This window comes from Callorhinus ursinus, unplaced genomic scaffold (assembly GCF_003265705.2).
Source record: "Callorhinus ursinus isolate GAN/ISIS: 27379988/994484 unplaced genomic scaffold, GSC_fseal_2.0 scaffold5, whole genome shotgun sequence".
In the NCBI taxonomy this organism is placed as follows: Eukaryota; Metazoa; Chordata; class Mammalia; order Carnivora; family Otariidae; genus Callorhinus; species Callorhinus ursinus.
Window position 1 is genome coordinate 73,999,048 of NW_027397067.1, and position 14,404 is coordinate 74,013,451.

General features: G+C 52.2%; 1 protein-coding gene across 1 annotated transcript in view; it reads left to right on the plus strand.

Moving 5' to 3' along the window:
* The first annotated feature begins 585 nt into the window (after positions 1-585).
* The window catches only part of TG (thyroglobulin), a 256,066-nt gene continuing 242,247 nt past the window's right edge, over positions 586-14,404 (plus strand). Inside the window, exons 1-7 of the mRNA XM_025870539.1 lie at positions 586-739; positions 1,571-1,693; positions 3,406-3,514; positions 4,857-4,954; positions 6,085-6,288; positions 6,657-6,816; positions 14,154-14,260. Coding sequence (XP_025726324.1) covers positions 586-739; positions 1,571-1,693; positions 3,406-3,514; positions 4,857-4,954; positions 6,085-6,288; positions 6,657-6,816; positions 14,154-14,260 — 955 coding nt within the window. The remainder of the gene's footprint in view (positions 740-1,570; positions 1,694-3,405; positions 3,515-4,856; positions 4,955-6,084; positions 6,289-6,656; positions 6,817-14,153; positions 14,261-14,404) is intronic.

The window sequence follows — 14,404 nt, forward strand, 5'->3', positions numbered from 1 at the left end:
TGGGCCTGGTGCTGGTGCTGGGGCTGGACCTGGGGCTGGGGCTAGGGCTGGGGCTGGGGCTGCTGCTGGGGCTGGGGCTGAGCCTGGGGCTGGCGCTGGTGCTGGAGCTCGGCTGGAGCTGGTGCTGGTGCTGGTGCTGGGGCTGGTGCTGGTGCTGGTGCTGGGGCTGGGCCTGGGGCTGGTGGCTGGTGCTGGGGCTGGGCCTGGGGCTGGTGCTGGGGCTGGGGCTGGAGCTGGGGTTGGACCTGGTGCTGGAGCTGGGGCTGGGGCTGGGGCTGGGGCTGGTGCTGGGGCTGGGCCTGGGGCTGGTGCTGGTGCTGGGGCTGGAGCTGGGGTTGGACCTGGTGCTGGAGCTGGGGCTGGGGCTGGTGCTGGTTCTGGTGCTGGAGCTGGGGCTGGGTGGGGCTGGGCCTGGTGCTGGGGCTGGGGCTGGGGCTAGAGGTGGAGCTGCGCCTGGGGCTGGACCTGGCGCTGGTGCTGGCGCTGGTGCTGGTGCTGGGGCTGGGGCTGGAGCTGGAGCTGGGGCTGGGCCTGGGGCTGGGCCTGGACCTGTTGCTGGGGCTGGGGCTGGGGCTGGGCCTGGGGATGGAGCTGGTACTGGGCCTGGTGTTGGGACTAGAGCTAGTGCTGGGCTTGGGGCTGGGGCTGGTACTGGGGCTAGAATTAGTACTTGGCCAGGGACTGGAGGTGGTGCTGGGCTTGGGGCTGGGCCCGGTGCTGGGGCTGGTGCTGGGCTTGGGTCCGGGGCTGGTACTGGGGCCAGGGCTGGAGCTGGTACTTGGCCTGGGCTGGAGCTGGTGCTGGGCTTGGGGCTGGGCTTGGGGCTGGGGCTGGAGCTGGTGCTGGGGTTGGGGCTGGGGCTAGGGCTGGGCCTGGGGCTGGGCCTGGGGTTGGGGTTGGGGCTTGGCCTGGGGCTGGGGCTAAGCTAGAGCTACAGTTGGAGTTAGGGATATTAGAGCCTAGAGCACGTGTGATTCCCCAGGAAGGATGTACAGAACAGAATTTCTCACCCATTGTTAATCCCACTCCCTGCCAGTTAAAATAACTGTTGAGTTTTACTTCCTGTACTTTGTATCATGAGCATAATAATGATGAAGGTAACCAATGTTGGGGAGTGACAAGCGGGGGCTGTTTTAAGCACTTCACCGGCGTTAACACTGGTAATGCTCCTGGCATCTCTCCTGGGTAGAACAGCCCACTGTTCTGCAGTTAGGGTCCTTCATCTTTGGTGTGGGTGCAAACTGTGCTCCATCCCCAGCCTATCCTGCCCCCCCCCCCCCCGCCCTGGGGTAGCATCCCTCCAGACTCTTGCCAACCCTCCCTCCCACATGCTCAGCAGGGTCTTCCCCGCCAGCCCAGCACCCCTGCCCACACCTGTCACCAGCCCCTCACCCTGCGGGGTGTTCTGCGGATCTGTCACTCCCTGGCACCGTGTCATTTGCAAAATGACAGAATCAGTAATATTAACTGCTAGCTTGAGCACAGACTCTTCAATGTCCCATTTAGTCCCTTACAGCAACCCTAGCAAGTAGGTACACATTATTATTCTCCTATTCCTTCTGTTTTTTAGAGAAGGAGGCAGGTGCTCAAGAGGATGAGGTGGGTTCTCCATGGTCACGCAGGGAGAGGAGTAAAGGAAGGAGCCTGGCTTTACTAAGAGAAAACATCCTGCTTTATAGTCTCTGCGTGGAAGGTACAGTTCCTGCTGCCTCCGGGTTGGGGAATCGGAAGTCCTGGGACAGAGGGGAGAGGAGAATAAGTATGAACAGGAATGTGTGTGTGTTTTTGGCTTCCCTCACTAAAATTTTTACATTCTATACTAATGACTTTGCCTGTTCCCTGCCATATTCTCATTGCCTAGAATAGTGTCTGTTGGTGGGGGGGGCTCTAGAAAATATTGATGGAAGGAAGGAAGTGCAGAAAGGGGGTGAGAAGAAGGAGAGAGGAAGCGAGGAAGGGAGAAAGGAAGGAAGAAGGACGTGAGGGGGAAGGAGGGAGGAAGAAATGCTCTTTCCCCCCGGGGTCGGGGGGGGAGGGGTGAGCCCGTTGCCCCCATCGCTGTAGAGCTTTGGCCTTCGCTTTAAAGATGAATTTCAAAGCCAGTCCCGCCCTGTTCTGCTCCACAGAGCCTCAAGAAGAGTCTTGTCCCCCACTGGCCACACAAGTGTCCTCAGAGGGAGCAGACGCAGGTGGAGGACCCCTTGTGACCAGCAGAGAAAACAGGGCAGGCTCGGCTCCGCTGAGTGCCCGCGGGCGGGGTGGGTGGTATGGGGCAGCGCTATAAAGCCTCCCTGGCCAGAGCCGGGGGTGGGCAGTGGCTTCCACCCCTTCATCCCCAGAAGGGCCCATGAAAATGGCCCTGGCCTTTTGGGTCTTCAGTCTGCTGGGCTCAGCCTGCTCGGTGTCGGCCAACATCTTCGGTGAGTTATGAGCCCAAGGCCATGGAGGAGAGGGTCTGGAGGGAGCTCTCAGGCCGCAGCTCCAAAGTCGGCCAGGTTCGGCCCCAGTGCCTCGGGACATTTGGGCTCTCATTCAGTCCTCACAATGTCCCAAGGAGGGATTTCAGATGAAGAGACAGAGGTTCAGAAAGGTGGACTGAATTTCCTTGAGGTCACAGAACCAGGGATTGGTGGAGAGCAGATGGGAAATCAGACCTTCCTAATTCAATTCTGGCTCACCCCACCCTTTTAGTGAATTTTGGCACTGGCATTTTTTTTTATTCCCTTAGTGATCTTAGGCCGAGGCCATCCCTGTGAGGCATTTGAGAAGTAGCCCGCAGGTAGTGAAAAAGACAAATCCACCTGTTCAGTGAAATAGACGTGAGTTCCAGCAGTGGCTCGGCCACTTGCTGGGTGACTTTGGAGAAGTCTAAGCTTCAGTTTTCTTGTTGGAAAAGTAAGCCAGTGACACCTCCCTCCCAACGGAGTAAGCTCCTGCGTGTCACATGCTTTCTCAGTGGAGAAGACACGTGGGAGTTACTAATTCGTTTGCATTCCTGACCTGGGCCAAGAAGGTGTCCTGCCCACAGGGGTGGCTTGATAAACCCAAGAACACCTTCTTTCTGGTTTTCAGACCTAACTCCACCGAGGCTCAGGGGAACGCGGGGCTTGAGGTTTGAGTTTGAATCCTGCCCTTGCCAACTATGTGACCTTGAGCAGGTTCCTGTCACCATCTTAGTGACACAAGGGTAAAATGCAGACCTCCCTTCCCAGGAGAGGCTGGGGGTTAAAAGAGCCAAGGACACACTTAGAAACGTGTGAATAACTGTCAAATTACAAGTTAGAAGGTGATTGTTGATGATTCCAGAAATACAACCCAGGAGAGCATCTGAGCTTTGGGGAGCCCCTCCTTGCTACCGGAATCCCATCCACCCTCTTCCCTGATGAGCTGCTTCCTTTTCCCCAGAATACCAGGTGGACGCCCAGCCCCTGCGTCCTTGTGAGCTGCAAAGGGAGGAGGCCTTTCTGAAGGGAGCAGACCACGTTCCTCAGTGCGCAGAAGACGGCAGCTACCAGTAAGGCTTCCTGAGCCCCGTGGACTCCCGGGGCCCTAAGAGACCTTAAAGCTTATCCCATCCCCTCGACCCTGCGCGGTGCCCTCACTCTCCCCTGCCCGCATCCAGGACATATGGCCACTGTCACTTGGGGGGTGCCTGCCTCCCAGGTCTGTTCCTTAGGCTGATGGACACTGGATAATCTGACCCAGAGAGCCCCGGTCCCTGCTTCGTCCCAGGCGGGACCAAGGACTTCCCTTCTTCTCCAGCCAAAACTTGCAGCATAAATTGCTTTAATGAAAGGTGTGGGGGGATTGATGCGTTGGTGCCTCCTGTCCTCGGTGGGTGCTCCTGAGAAGTCAGAGGTCAGGGGATGCCCAAGCTGCCTGGACTCAGGCCTGCGGCCCTACCTCCAAGCCTTGCTGAGCCCAGCGATCTGGGCCAGGAGCTTCTGTGTCCTGCCGTGAGCTCCTCTCTGGAAGGGGGCTTTGGCTGCCCTAACGTGAATGTGCATCCTGGACTCTCCCTATAGAATGGAGCAAGAATCTAAACAACTCCCTGGCAGAACATTCCGGCACAGGAATCGTTTGTGTGGGCCTGACCGGGGGAACCCTGTCCATGGACTTCGTTCTGGGAAACCCCTGTGAAATATCGCCGCCTACCTTCATTTTCTATGTGCTCTTAATGCCCGCAGCAGCACCTTACACACTCCCAAGAGTGCAGAGACCCTGTGGTCTGGCCCCTGCTTGGGCGTCTGGGAGTCAGAAGTGGCACAGGAGGTGGGGGGCGGCTCCCCTTCGTGGCCCTTATTCATGTTGCTGTGCCCCATCACTTGCAGTTCCAACCCCTCTGGTCCTCCTCAGGAGGCCTGCCTGTGCTTTTCTCTTCACCCTGAGCGCTGTTGACTTCCTTCTGCCCCTAGTAGGACCTCTGATCATCCTGCAGGCCCCATTGCACTCACCACTTGCCCCGGGCAACCCATGAATGTGACCTCCCTGTGTAACCCACGCCCACGGCTCTGCTCTCCCATCGCCCAGACCTCACCGATGTTTCGCCAGCCCCTGGGCCACAAGGGCACTGCCTTTCCCCCCTGCTGTAGGCGTGTGGCAGCCACACAGCAGGGCGGGTGTTTGCCACAGACTTTGTAGGTGGGATGCCCAGAGGATGAATGGCTGAGATGTCGCAGGGGTGAGCGAGACGGGAAAAGGCCAGCTTTGGTGCTACGTCGCCCACCCCTCTCCGCTCCACGTCTCCCTAATTGAAACAAAACTTGGAAGACCCAAAAGGAAGAGGAAAACTAAGCTGGGGTGCGGCTCGGGGCCCCAGTAACGCCGTCCGTGTGGTGTGTCTCTCCCGCCTGCAGGACAATCCAGTGTCAGAATGATGGGGGCGCCTGCTGGTGCGTGGATGCAGACGGCCGGGAGGTGCCAGGCAGCAGGCAGCCTGCTCGGCCCGTGGCCTGTGAGTGCAAGAGGGGGGTGTCTGGGGGAAGGAGGGTCCCTGTGACCCAGCAGGCCTCCCTCTGGGCTGCTGGGCGTTCCTCTTCCAGTTGGGATAACAGTCCCGCACACGAAGCCCTACTTCCTGCAGGACTGCGGTGAACATTCAGTGGGTCCATCAAGTCATTTGTTCAGCAAACAGGTGCCGAGCTGGCCCGCTTTTGGGCTACCTGCCTGGCGCCGAGGAAGCCACGGGGCCAGACATCCAAGGCCTCTGGGAGCAGAATTAGGCTACGGACACACCTAGTGTTTTCTCGCCTCAGGTGTTTCTAAAATCTGAGACTTAGGTGAAAATTTCCCTGTTAAAATACTTATTATCATGAGTAGTCAAAGAAACACAGCCCCCCTGTAAAGCATGTCAGAGCTAAGCCTAAAACCAAGGTCAGTGGAAGTTGGTCATCTTTAAATGGTGATTTGAGCCTGAAACCAAAGATCTCCTTTGAGGAGAAAAGCCCTGTTTGGGGCACGGGGTTGTTCGTGGCCAGCCTGGGGAGCCTGGGGAGCAGGCTGGCTCCCAGCACGCTCCGGCTGAATGACTCCGGCCTGGTCCCATGCCCTCACTGAGCTGTGGTCCCTCGTCTGTTATAGGAATGTAGGATCTGCTCACATATCAAACCCCGGCACACAGTAGGTATTCAGCAGGGGCAGTGATTGTCAAGGTCACTAATCTCATGCATCAAGGAGGGTGGTTGTGTTTCGACCCTATAGATAAGGAGGGAGGCCCAGAGTGGTGCAGAGAGGGTTCCACAACGAGGGTGTGGGCAGGGGTGCGGGAATGCGATCGGACAAGCTCTGTCAGTGCCCAGCCTCCACTCTGCAGTGCCCGGGCTATGGGGGGTCCGGTGGACCGATGGGCCAGAGTGGAGGCCGCCCTTGCCTGACCTGGTGCACCAGGATGCTCTGGGAGCAATCCTGGGATAAAGCTGGACAGTTGGAGCGCTGGCCCTGAGCTTTCTGCCTGCTCTGAGGATCCATGGGTCGTGGGCCCGTCGCTCCCTCTGCCTGGGGTGGGAAGGACACATCCCTGTCTCCAGGGAGGGAGCCTGATGCTCTTCCTGGAGCACCGTCTGACCCTGCTCCTTGCACCTGTAGGTCCGTCATTCTGCCAGATACAGAAGCAGCAGATCTTGCTGAGCGGCTACATGAACGGCACGACCGCAGCCTACCTCCCCCAGTGTCAGGATTCGGGGGATTACGCGCCCGTGCAGTGTGACCTGGGGCGGGAGCAGTGCTGGTGTGTGGACGCAGAAGGGATGGAGGTGTACGGGACGCGCCAGCCGGGGAGGCCGACTCAGTGTAAGTCTCTGGATCGCCGGCAGCCCACACGTTCCCCGGTGTGCGCAGCTTTCCACACGGAACCGAGACCTCGTCAGGTCTCCCTGACCAAAGGCAGGGGGCCTGGCCCTCAGTACAGAAACTGACGGCAGTTTAGGAAGGTTTTATCGCTGCTAACATTGCCACGTGGTGGACAATCAGGATTTGCTGGCTGGTTGTTAGAAACATAAGCATGGAGGGCAGCGAGCGTTGGCAAGTCCCCCGCGTAGGACACTGTCTCCGTGTGGGTCTGGGTCACGTGTGTAGGATGAACGTCTGCATCCGGACTGCAGAAGCGTAGGCACCTACTTGTACCTAAGCTCTGACATTTTTTCCTCGGAAATGTTTAGGTCCCAGGAGCTGTGAGATAAGAAACCGCCGTCTCCTCCACGGGGTGGGAGACAAGTCACCACCACAGTGCTCTCCAGATGGCGGGTTCATGCCTGTCCAGTGCAAGTTTGTCAACACCACAGACATGATGATTTTTGACCTGGTTCAGAGCTACAACAGGTAAGGGAGCCGGCTTCTGGGGGTATGCCCAATCCTGGGCCATCTCTTCCTATCCCCTGCCAAAGCTCATGCTCACGCCGGGGCTGGGGCCTTTGGGGTTTCAGGGGCACAGGCTGGTGGAGGTTGAGAGAGGCCTCACTCTCATAAGCTGCTGGACATCTGAAGGAACAACAGTATTTTTAACAAAACAAGAAAGCTGGCAACAGCCATTCGAATTAAAAATAGGTGAACCCAACCCCCCTCACCCCCCCGCCCTGGGCCAGGCAGCCCACGGAAATAAAAAGACCAGAGAGCGAAGACGTATGTATTGGGATGTCTACTGCATTGTTTCTCACTGTAGCCGAAAACGGAGAACAAAGTGACTGAGAGACTCAAGGTGGATGGCTGGATAAATGGGCCACAACCCTAAATATTTATGTAGCCGTTAAACAGAATGCTTTGGAACTCTACCAGTTGATTTGGAGAGGGTGCTGCAGCATATATTATGATAATATGATACAAGATACAAGGCACTTGTATGATTTACTTTTTACAAAACAAATAAGCACACACCCTTTTACATGCATAGAGGGTGATACGATTCTGCTTGTGTCGGGACAGGATTAGGTGAACACAGGGGATGGTATGAATCAGTGTACACTGGGTGGTATACCACCGTCTTGGCCATCAGCAGGGTCAAGCTGCTGTGGAGAAACAGGGGTAGGGAGGAGGGAGTCAGCAGAGAAGGAGAAAAGATGGCGTTCTTGCAAGCATGGGCATGATCACATTTATGCATTTTTGTAAATTGCTTGCATGTAGGCACCTATAAATAAGCGTAAAGATTTGAGTAACAAATGTACAAAGGGACATGCATGATAGATCTTGGCCCCAATAATCAGATTGCTTCTGGTTATTTAAGATGGCCACTTGGTCAATGTAAAGGGCCAGCACAGACTTCAGACATGATTGAATCGCCCTGAGTGACATCAGTAAGAGTATTAGTCTGTGAATGCTGATGGGAATTCTCTTGGAAAACCTGAGCCTCTGTGTGGCTGGCTTCCAAGGTCACCCGTTTCTTTCCTTCTCCAAGAGAGACGATTCCCATGGGCTGTGCCGGGAGGGGTCGCAGGCTCACAGCCTGGCCACCGGAGCTGTCCCATAGACAAGTCTTATTTGAGCTGTATATTATTTTAAAAACTGGAGCATTTCAAGTTAACTCCATGAAATTTCTGTTTGCATAGGTAAAAGTAGCTGAACATCAGCAATTTCTTATGTTTAACTTAATACACAAAATTCTGAATTCCTGAATTCCCCCATGGCCCCAAGAAGCTGGCCTTGAACTGTTCTTTTTTGGACTGATCAGACACGGTCCAGCGCTCCAGCGCTCCGGGTCCCTCTCGGTCCTGTTGCCTGCTCCTTCCGTCCGTGTTACCTGCCTGGCCCCCTAGCATTTGCCCCTGTGATCCTCATTCTAACTCTGCCACTGCTTGGCAATGTGACCTGTTCATTTACCCTCTCTGTGTCCCGGTACCCCAGGGTCCCCATCTGGAATTTGGGGTGGGGGCATAGGGACAACTCCCTGTGCACTAGGTCCTGGTGAGGATTTAATGAGGCCTCATCTATGAAACCACTAAGACAAATGCAAATTATTATGCATCCGTAGGAATGCCTCCTGTATCACCCAGCTGCAACAAATATAAATTAGGTTTTTGTTTTTTTTTTTTTTTTTTTCCCTCCCAGGCTTAGACAATAGCCTGCCTGTGTGCACCTAAGAATTTCCCCAAAGCCCAAATTACTGATATTCATTGATGCAAACCAGTGTGTGCTCAGTTCAAGTTCAACTGGGTGCTTACTCTATACAGGCAATTTGACAACCTTCTGCCTACTTTAATCCTTACAAAAATAATTATGTTCTCTAGCAGACAGATGAGGAATCTGAAACACAGAGGCTAAGGCACTCACCCTGGGAAGCAGAGTCAGTGGCTGCTAGAACTGCCTGGCTCCGCTTACTATCCCACAGAACCTTGATTCAAGTGTCTTTCCCTGCAGCACCCAGCACAGAGCCTTGTGCACAGTAGGCCTGCAGTCTATGCTTATCACCAGTGCATTCAAGAACTTCTTTGCGGGTACCAGCTTGAGGCACAGTTCACAGCTCCTTCCATGAGAGGGCAGTCAAGTTAAATGCAAAAGTTCCAGACTAAGCATCCATTGTTTAAGATAGACAAACAACAACAACAAAAATTTACTCCTGAAATGGGATCCTTTCCTTTTTGTAAGCAAGCATGTCTCTGGGGGAATTCCGATTTAGGAAGGTCATGGGAAGGGTTGGGTGGTTGGTTACTGGAAGCCCAGCCATATTCAGGGGTTTCTTGATAAGCCGACCTGGGCAGTGCCAGGCTCCGCTGTTCCACAGGGCATGGGGGAGAGTCTAGATTTCGTCCCTAAGGTGGCAGACAAAATACTGGATGGCCAGTTACATTTGAATTTCAGATAAGCAAGGGGTAATTTTTAGTATTGGTATGTCCCCGAGATTGCATCAAGAATTTTGAGCCTATGGGGGAAGATTGGGTATACTTTGAATTTAGGAAAGCATGGCCTGGCTGGGGAAGCGCAGAGGGGGTGCAGGGAGGCAGCTCTGTGGGGTCTGCAGGCTCAGGTCCAGGTGAGAGACCATGTTGGCATGGACCGAGAGCACATGATGGAGAGCGCTGTGTGGGGACGGGAGGGCTAGAGAAACATTGCTGAGGTGGAATCCACAGCAACTGGTGAAGGTGGAGGGTGAGGGAGAGGAAGAGTCAAGCCCACGTCTGGTTTCTAGGTGCATGGTACAGGATGAGTTTTGAAAAGGAAAATTGCATGTTTGATTTTGGAATACTGAATCTGAGAGGCTTTCTTTGGGACATTCAAGTGGAGAGCATGAAGCAGCTGACTTATTTGCATGGGGCCTGGAGGGGAGGCCGGAAATCTATGGCGAGCTCATTTGCCAACCTGCTGTGGGTTTGTCATGGGCTTGGTGATGATTTGCACTTGAACGTGGCCATGGCGTTTGCCATTTGAAGCAGGTCCTTTTTGCCTTCTGAAGGCCATGGCTAACGACACCTGTTTGGCTGGTGACTTTGAAAACCATGTTGTGGTGTGGAGTAAGCTTTGCTGGTTCTTCCAGCTCTACCGCACCTTCCCTACTGCCTTCACCCAGCCACTAATAGAGACACGCATTCTGGCTAAACAGATTGGAGGTCAAGGTTTGAAGAGCTGATGCCATTGCCAAGTCTTTGTGGTCCATGCTAAAACTCAGTTAACTGGTTTATCAGCTCTTGTCCTTAGTGACTAAGGCAAACTCAAACTTTCTTAGAAACCAGTCTTACTTGAGATCCTTGGCCACCCATGCAAATCAGATAATCCAGTGAGAAGGATCAGACATCCTAATGTGTGGCAAGGGGACATCATTACAGAACATGTGGAGCAATCTTTGAAGACTGACATCGGTTACCTTCAAAGGAAACATCCATGACAGTTCCTCCTACTTGAAGGAGCGCTCTTCTGGGCACCTAAATTGCTAATTTATTAGTTGATGGTTAGACTTCTGGAGGGACTGTCTCTGGGTGGAGTGGAGAATCTGACTGAGTAGTGGGGTCTGCTACCTGAGCCCAGGGCATGGATGCTGTTCTGCATGCGACCAGGACCAGGTGCCTGGCAGGGCCTGACAGTTTGTATTCTACTGAACCTGAGTTGTGATTTCTCTAACTCTGGGCTGGCCACAGTCTGAGCATCAACTCAGGACTGCCATTCTTTCCCCTTGCACTCTGATTTTCTGTGCTCGCTTCGGCAGCACATATACTAAAATTGCACTCTGATTTTCTTTCTTGAGAACTTTCTTACGATCCTCCTGAGGTTTTGCTTTAATTTAACAGAAGGGACACATCCTTTTCCACTAGATGAAATACATCATTTTTTATTTTTAAGGTTTTGTGCTGATTTTCTCTTCCTCCTTTCTTCTGACATGCCCTGAATGGGATAGAAATGGGAAATAGAGGAGATCATAGGGGAGGCAAAATAAGGGTAGAAAATAAGAATAAAACAAGACAAAAGTTGCTACGTACCACTCATTCTATAAAGTTTTCTTTTCACAAATATAAGGGGCTGCATATTTGTCTCTCAGCACCTTATAACCAGAGGAGGAGCAAACACTCTCAGTTATTTGGTTTCCATCAGATAAAAGTAAACCTGTTTTTCAGAAAAACGCAATTTTTTCTTCTATTGAAGATGGAGAAGTCTTTGTTCCTCTGATCCTCATGAAAGGGATGATGCCATATGCCATAGGGTCCTACAGGGCTCGACCGTATCCTGCTGCTAACAAAATGGTCCGTTTCCTAAGACCCGTGCCTGGAAGGAGAGTGGGCGTGGAGCTTTCAGGAACAGTGTGTTCGTGGTAGAGATGCTTGCGTCCTGACATTCTCCACCAGACCTGTGCCTCCCCCAGCCTCTCAGTTTTTCCTTCTGCCCACACTGTTGTCCTCTGCCCCTGTTTTGAAGTTGGAGACGTGCTAATGATCCTTCTAGACACGTTCTCCATTCTCTCCTTGCCAAATCCTTGTTCTTAGCTTCAGAATCCCACTCCTGACTCACCTGCTCTGGGAGCATTCTTTGACTGTACACCAGGTTCCAAACCTAGCTGGCCCAAGTATTAGGATGGAGCCTTTCCCCCCTTTCCTCTTGGGTTCAGTTTCAGTAGTTGGACTTTTGTTGGGGTGGCCGGGAAGGGTGGGGGTCTGGTAAGCAGGAAGTTGTACGCATGACAGAGGCCCTCCCATCCTGGCAGACAGGAGAGCACCAATGATAATGGAGAAGCCACGACTAAACCATCCTAGTGCCCATGGCTAGGCTGGAGGAAGATTCCAGAATTCAGAGTGGTGATACCGTTTCAGAAATCGGCCACCAAAACCAGATTGTATCAAAGTGGACTTGGGGAACAAAGGAAATCGAGGAAGATTCAGAGTTTGAACTTCCTGTTAATGGTGGGGTGCTCTGTTTCCGAGGCAGCCCCCATCCCACCAGCTGCTGCTGATGAGAGACCAGGTGCGATGGACTCGGGACACCACTCCCTGGGTCCGGGCTGGGTGATCTTGGACCAGTCAGCTCACCACTCAGAATTTCAGGGTTCTCATCTGTGAAGTGCGGCTTTGGAAGGGTTGTTGTGAGCATTCAGTGATATTAGAGGGTTCTTGGTGCAGTGTCTGGTTGTCCAGAACATGCCCCCCTGTTATTATTTTCGGGAGTAGTAATGATCAACAGTGACCCCATGGGGCTAGGCCAGGGCCGGAGCTCTGACATGTCTGGCTCCAGACCTGAGCTCTTTTCATATCAGGAATGAGGTCCTTGCTAAAAACACAGAGTCCCAGGTACTGGGTAGCTCATGAGACCGTAAAGGCAGAGAGGAGGAGCCTGACTCTAAAGTGGTGGGATGAAGATGGCCCCAAAGTCATGCTGCTTGCACTGGTCCTGGGACATGACCCTGAAGTGGGCCTTTGGGTCGAATTGGCAGAACATGGGTCTAGAGTGATCGAAACTTCCTGTGCCTCATGCTGGGATGGGTTCCAGAGCCTCGGGCCAGCCAGGTGCCCCATCCATGTGTTCTCTCGCACACGTGTCTTCCACACATATTAGATATCGGGAAAAGGGAGGCAGAGGAGAGTGTCCGAACAAAACAGAGTGAGACAGAATGTGAGACAGGAACAAGGCGCAGCCAACATACATTGAACAACACCACTGGCAGATGTAGGCAGCACGTGGGCGGTAAGACCTGGGTTTAAACTCTATCTCCCACTGCTGTTTCAGGATGCTGGCCAACACACCTTACCTTCTTCACCTCTAAAATGGGTACAAAAAAATACCACTTGCCTTTTAGGAGTGTTAAGTGCATTGAACAAGTCAATGTATATTAAACATTTAGCGGATTGTCTTTTACAAGATAGTGCTCAATAAATGGAAGTGATTATTACACTATTATTAGCGCTTGTAGAATTGACTTATCCCAGGTTTCAATTCATGAATTTTTATTATATACACTCCTATCCCTGGCAACTGGGCAAAGTGAGTTTTTAGTTTCTGTTATGCGTACTCGCTTACTCTAGCACTCCTTTTTATTTAACTCACAGGTACGTAATAAAAGACCAACAATATGGAAAAAAAATCCATAATCCTGTAGTGCTTTTGTAGGCTTTTTGTTGCATATTCATTTTCATGCAAATTAGCTAATACTTGTTGCACCCCCTGTTCAGGCTCTGAGCAACTCCTGTGTTATCTGTTGCCTTCCAATACTGGTTCACTTATATGGTGGTAATTGCAGTGTATAGACAGACCGTGTTGTATTCTACCCTTTTGATATAATGCTATGCATATATCCATTTAGGAAATTTACCATCATTTACTTCTTAATTTTCCTATCATCGGACATTAAGGTTGTTTTGACGCAGCAGTGGGTCTCTTTGGACAAAACAGCTGTTGCTTGTGCTAACCGACACATTATGCTTGGTTCTCTTGTGCTAGGCCTGTAGGGCATAAAAAAATCTCTCAATGTTGCATAAAGATGAAAAATTCCTTTCTGGTTGCTAAATCATTGCACACGGGAAGAACTCTTCTGTATGGTTTTATATCACCTAGCTTCATCTTACTTCCAGGATCGGGAACCCAGCCGATTAGCTCCTGATGGCAGTTGCCAGGTCGACCGTGGCTTGGGCACACTTTCCCCGCACTTGTAGAAAGGGACGCATAGCCCTTTTAGTGGTGTCATATTGATTTCATGTGTTTTCAACTATGGAACTGGGAAGTGTCCTTAAGAATTTCCTATGGTGGAATCTGGCTTCTTTTCAAGCTCTGGAAAAGCTGTAAAGGGCTCTGGAGTCATTTGATCTCCCCAAATGAGATCATCTACAATGTACCATATGTTTGTCAAGCAAACTTGGACTTTCGTCCCTCGGGTTATAGTCTAGTAAAGTTATACTCCAGTAATGTGAGGTTCGTCACCTATTTCCTGCCTGATCCTATGAGGCACATGCATGGGTACAAACTGGTGAAATGCCACAAGGGAGGGAGATGACTAATTAGTAGGTGACAGCTGAGCACAGCTTCATTTTCACTTGTCCAGCCTGGCTCTGGCCAGGTAAAACCAGCTTCGAAAAGAAATATATTTACTGAAAGAAACATGGAACAAATGGCATGAGATTTTAAAAAAAACCCAACAAAACAGACATTCCTTCTCCCCAGATGAGATGAAACCACATTTATTTATTTCCACAGAGAAGAGCTTGTGAAGACTTGTGCTTTAGGAAACAGTGACCATAAATCTCATTCTGTCTTAGGTTTCCAGATGCATTCGTGACCTTCAGTGCCTTCCGGAGCAAGTTCCCCGAGGTGTCTGGGTATTGTCACTGTGTGGACAGTCAAGGGCGGGAGCTGGCTGAGACAGGTAAGCGCACCTCAGACAAATGGAGGGGGTGAGAGAGGCATCCCCCAAACCCAAAAGCCTGAGTATCATTGCCTGCCAAGCAGAAAAAGCAGTGTCTGCCTGCTCCCCCCTGCTAGGCTGCCCAGGGTATTGAAGACACCACAG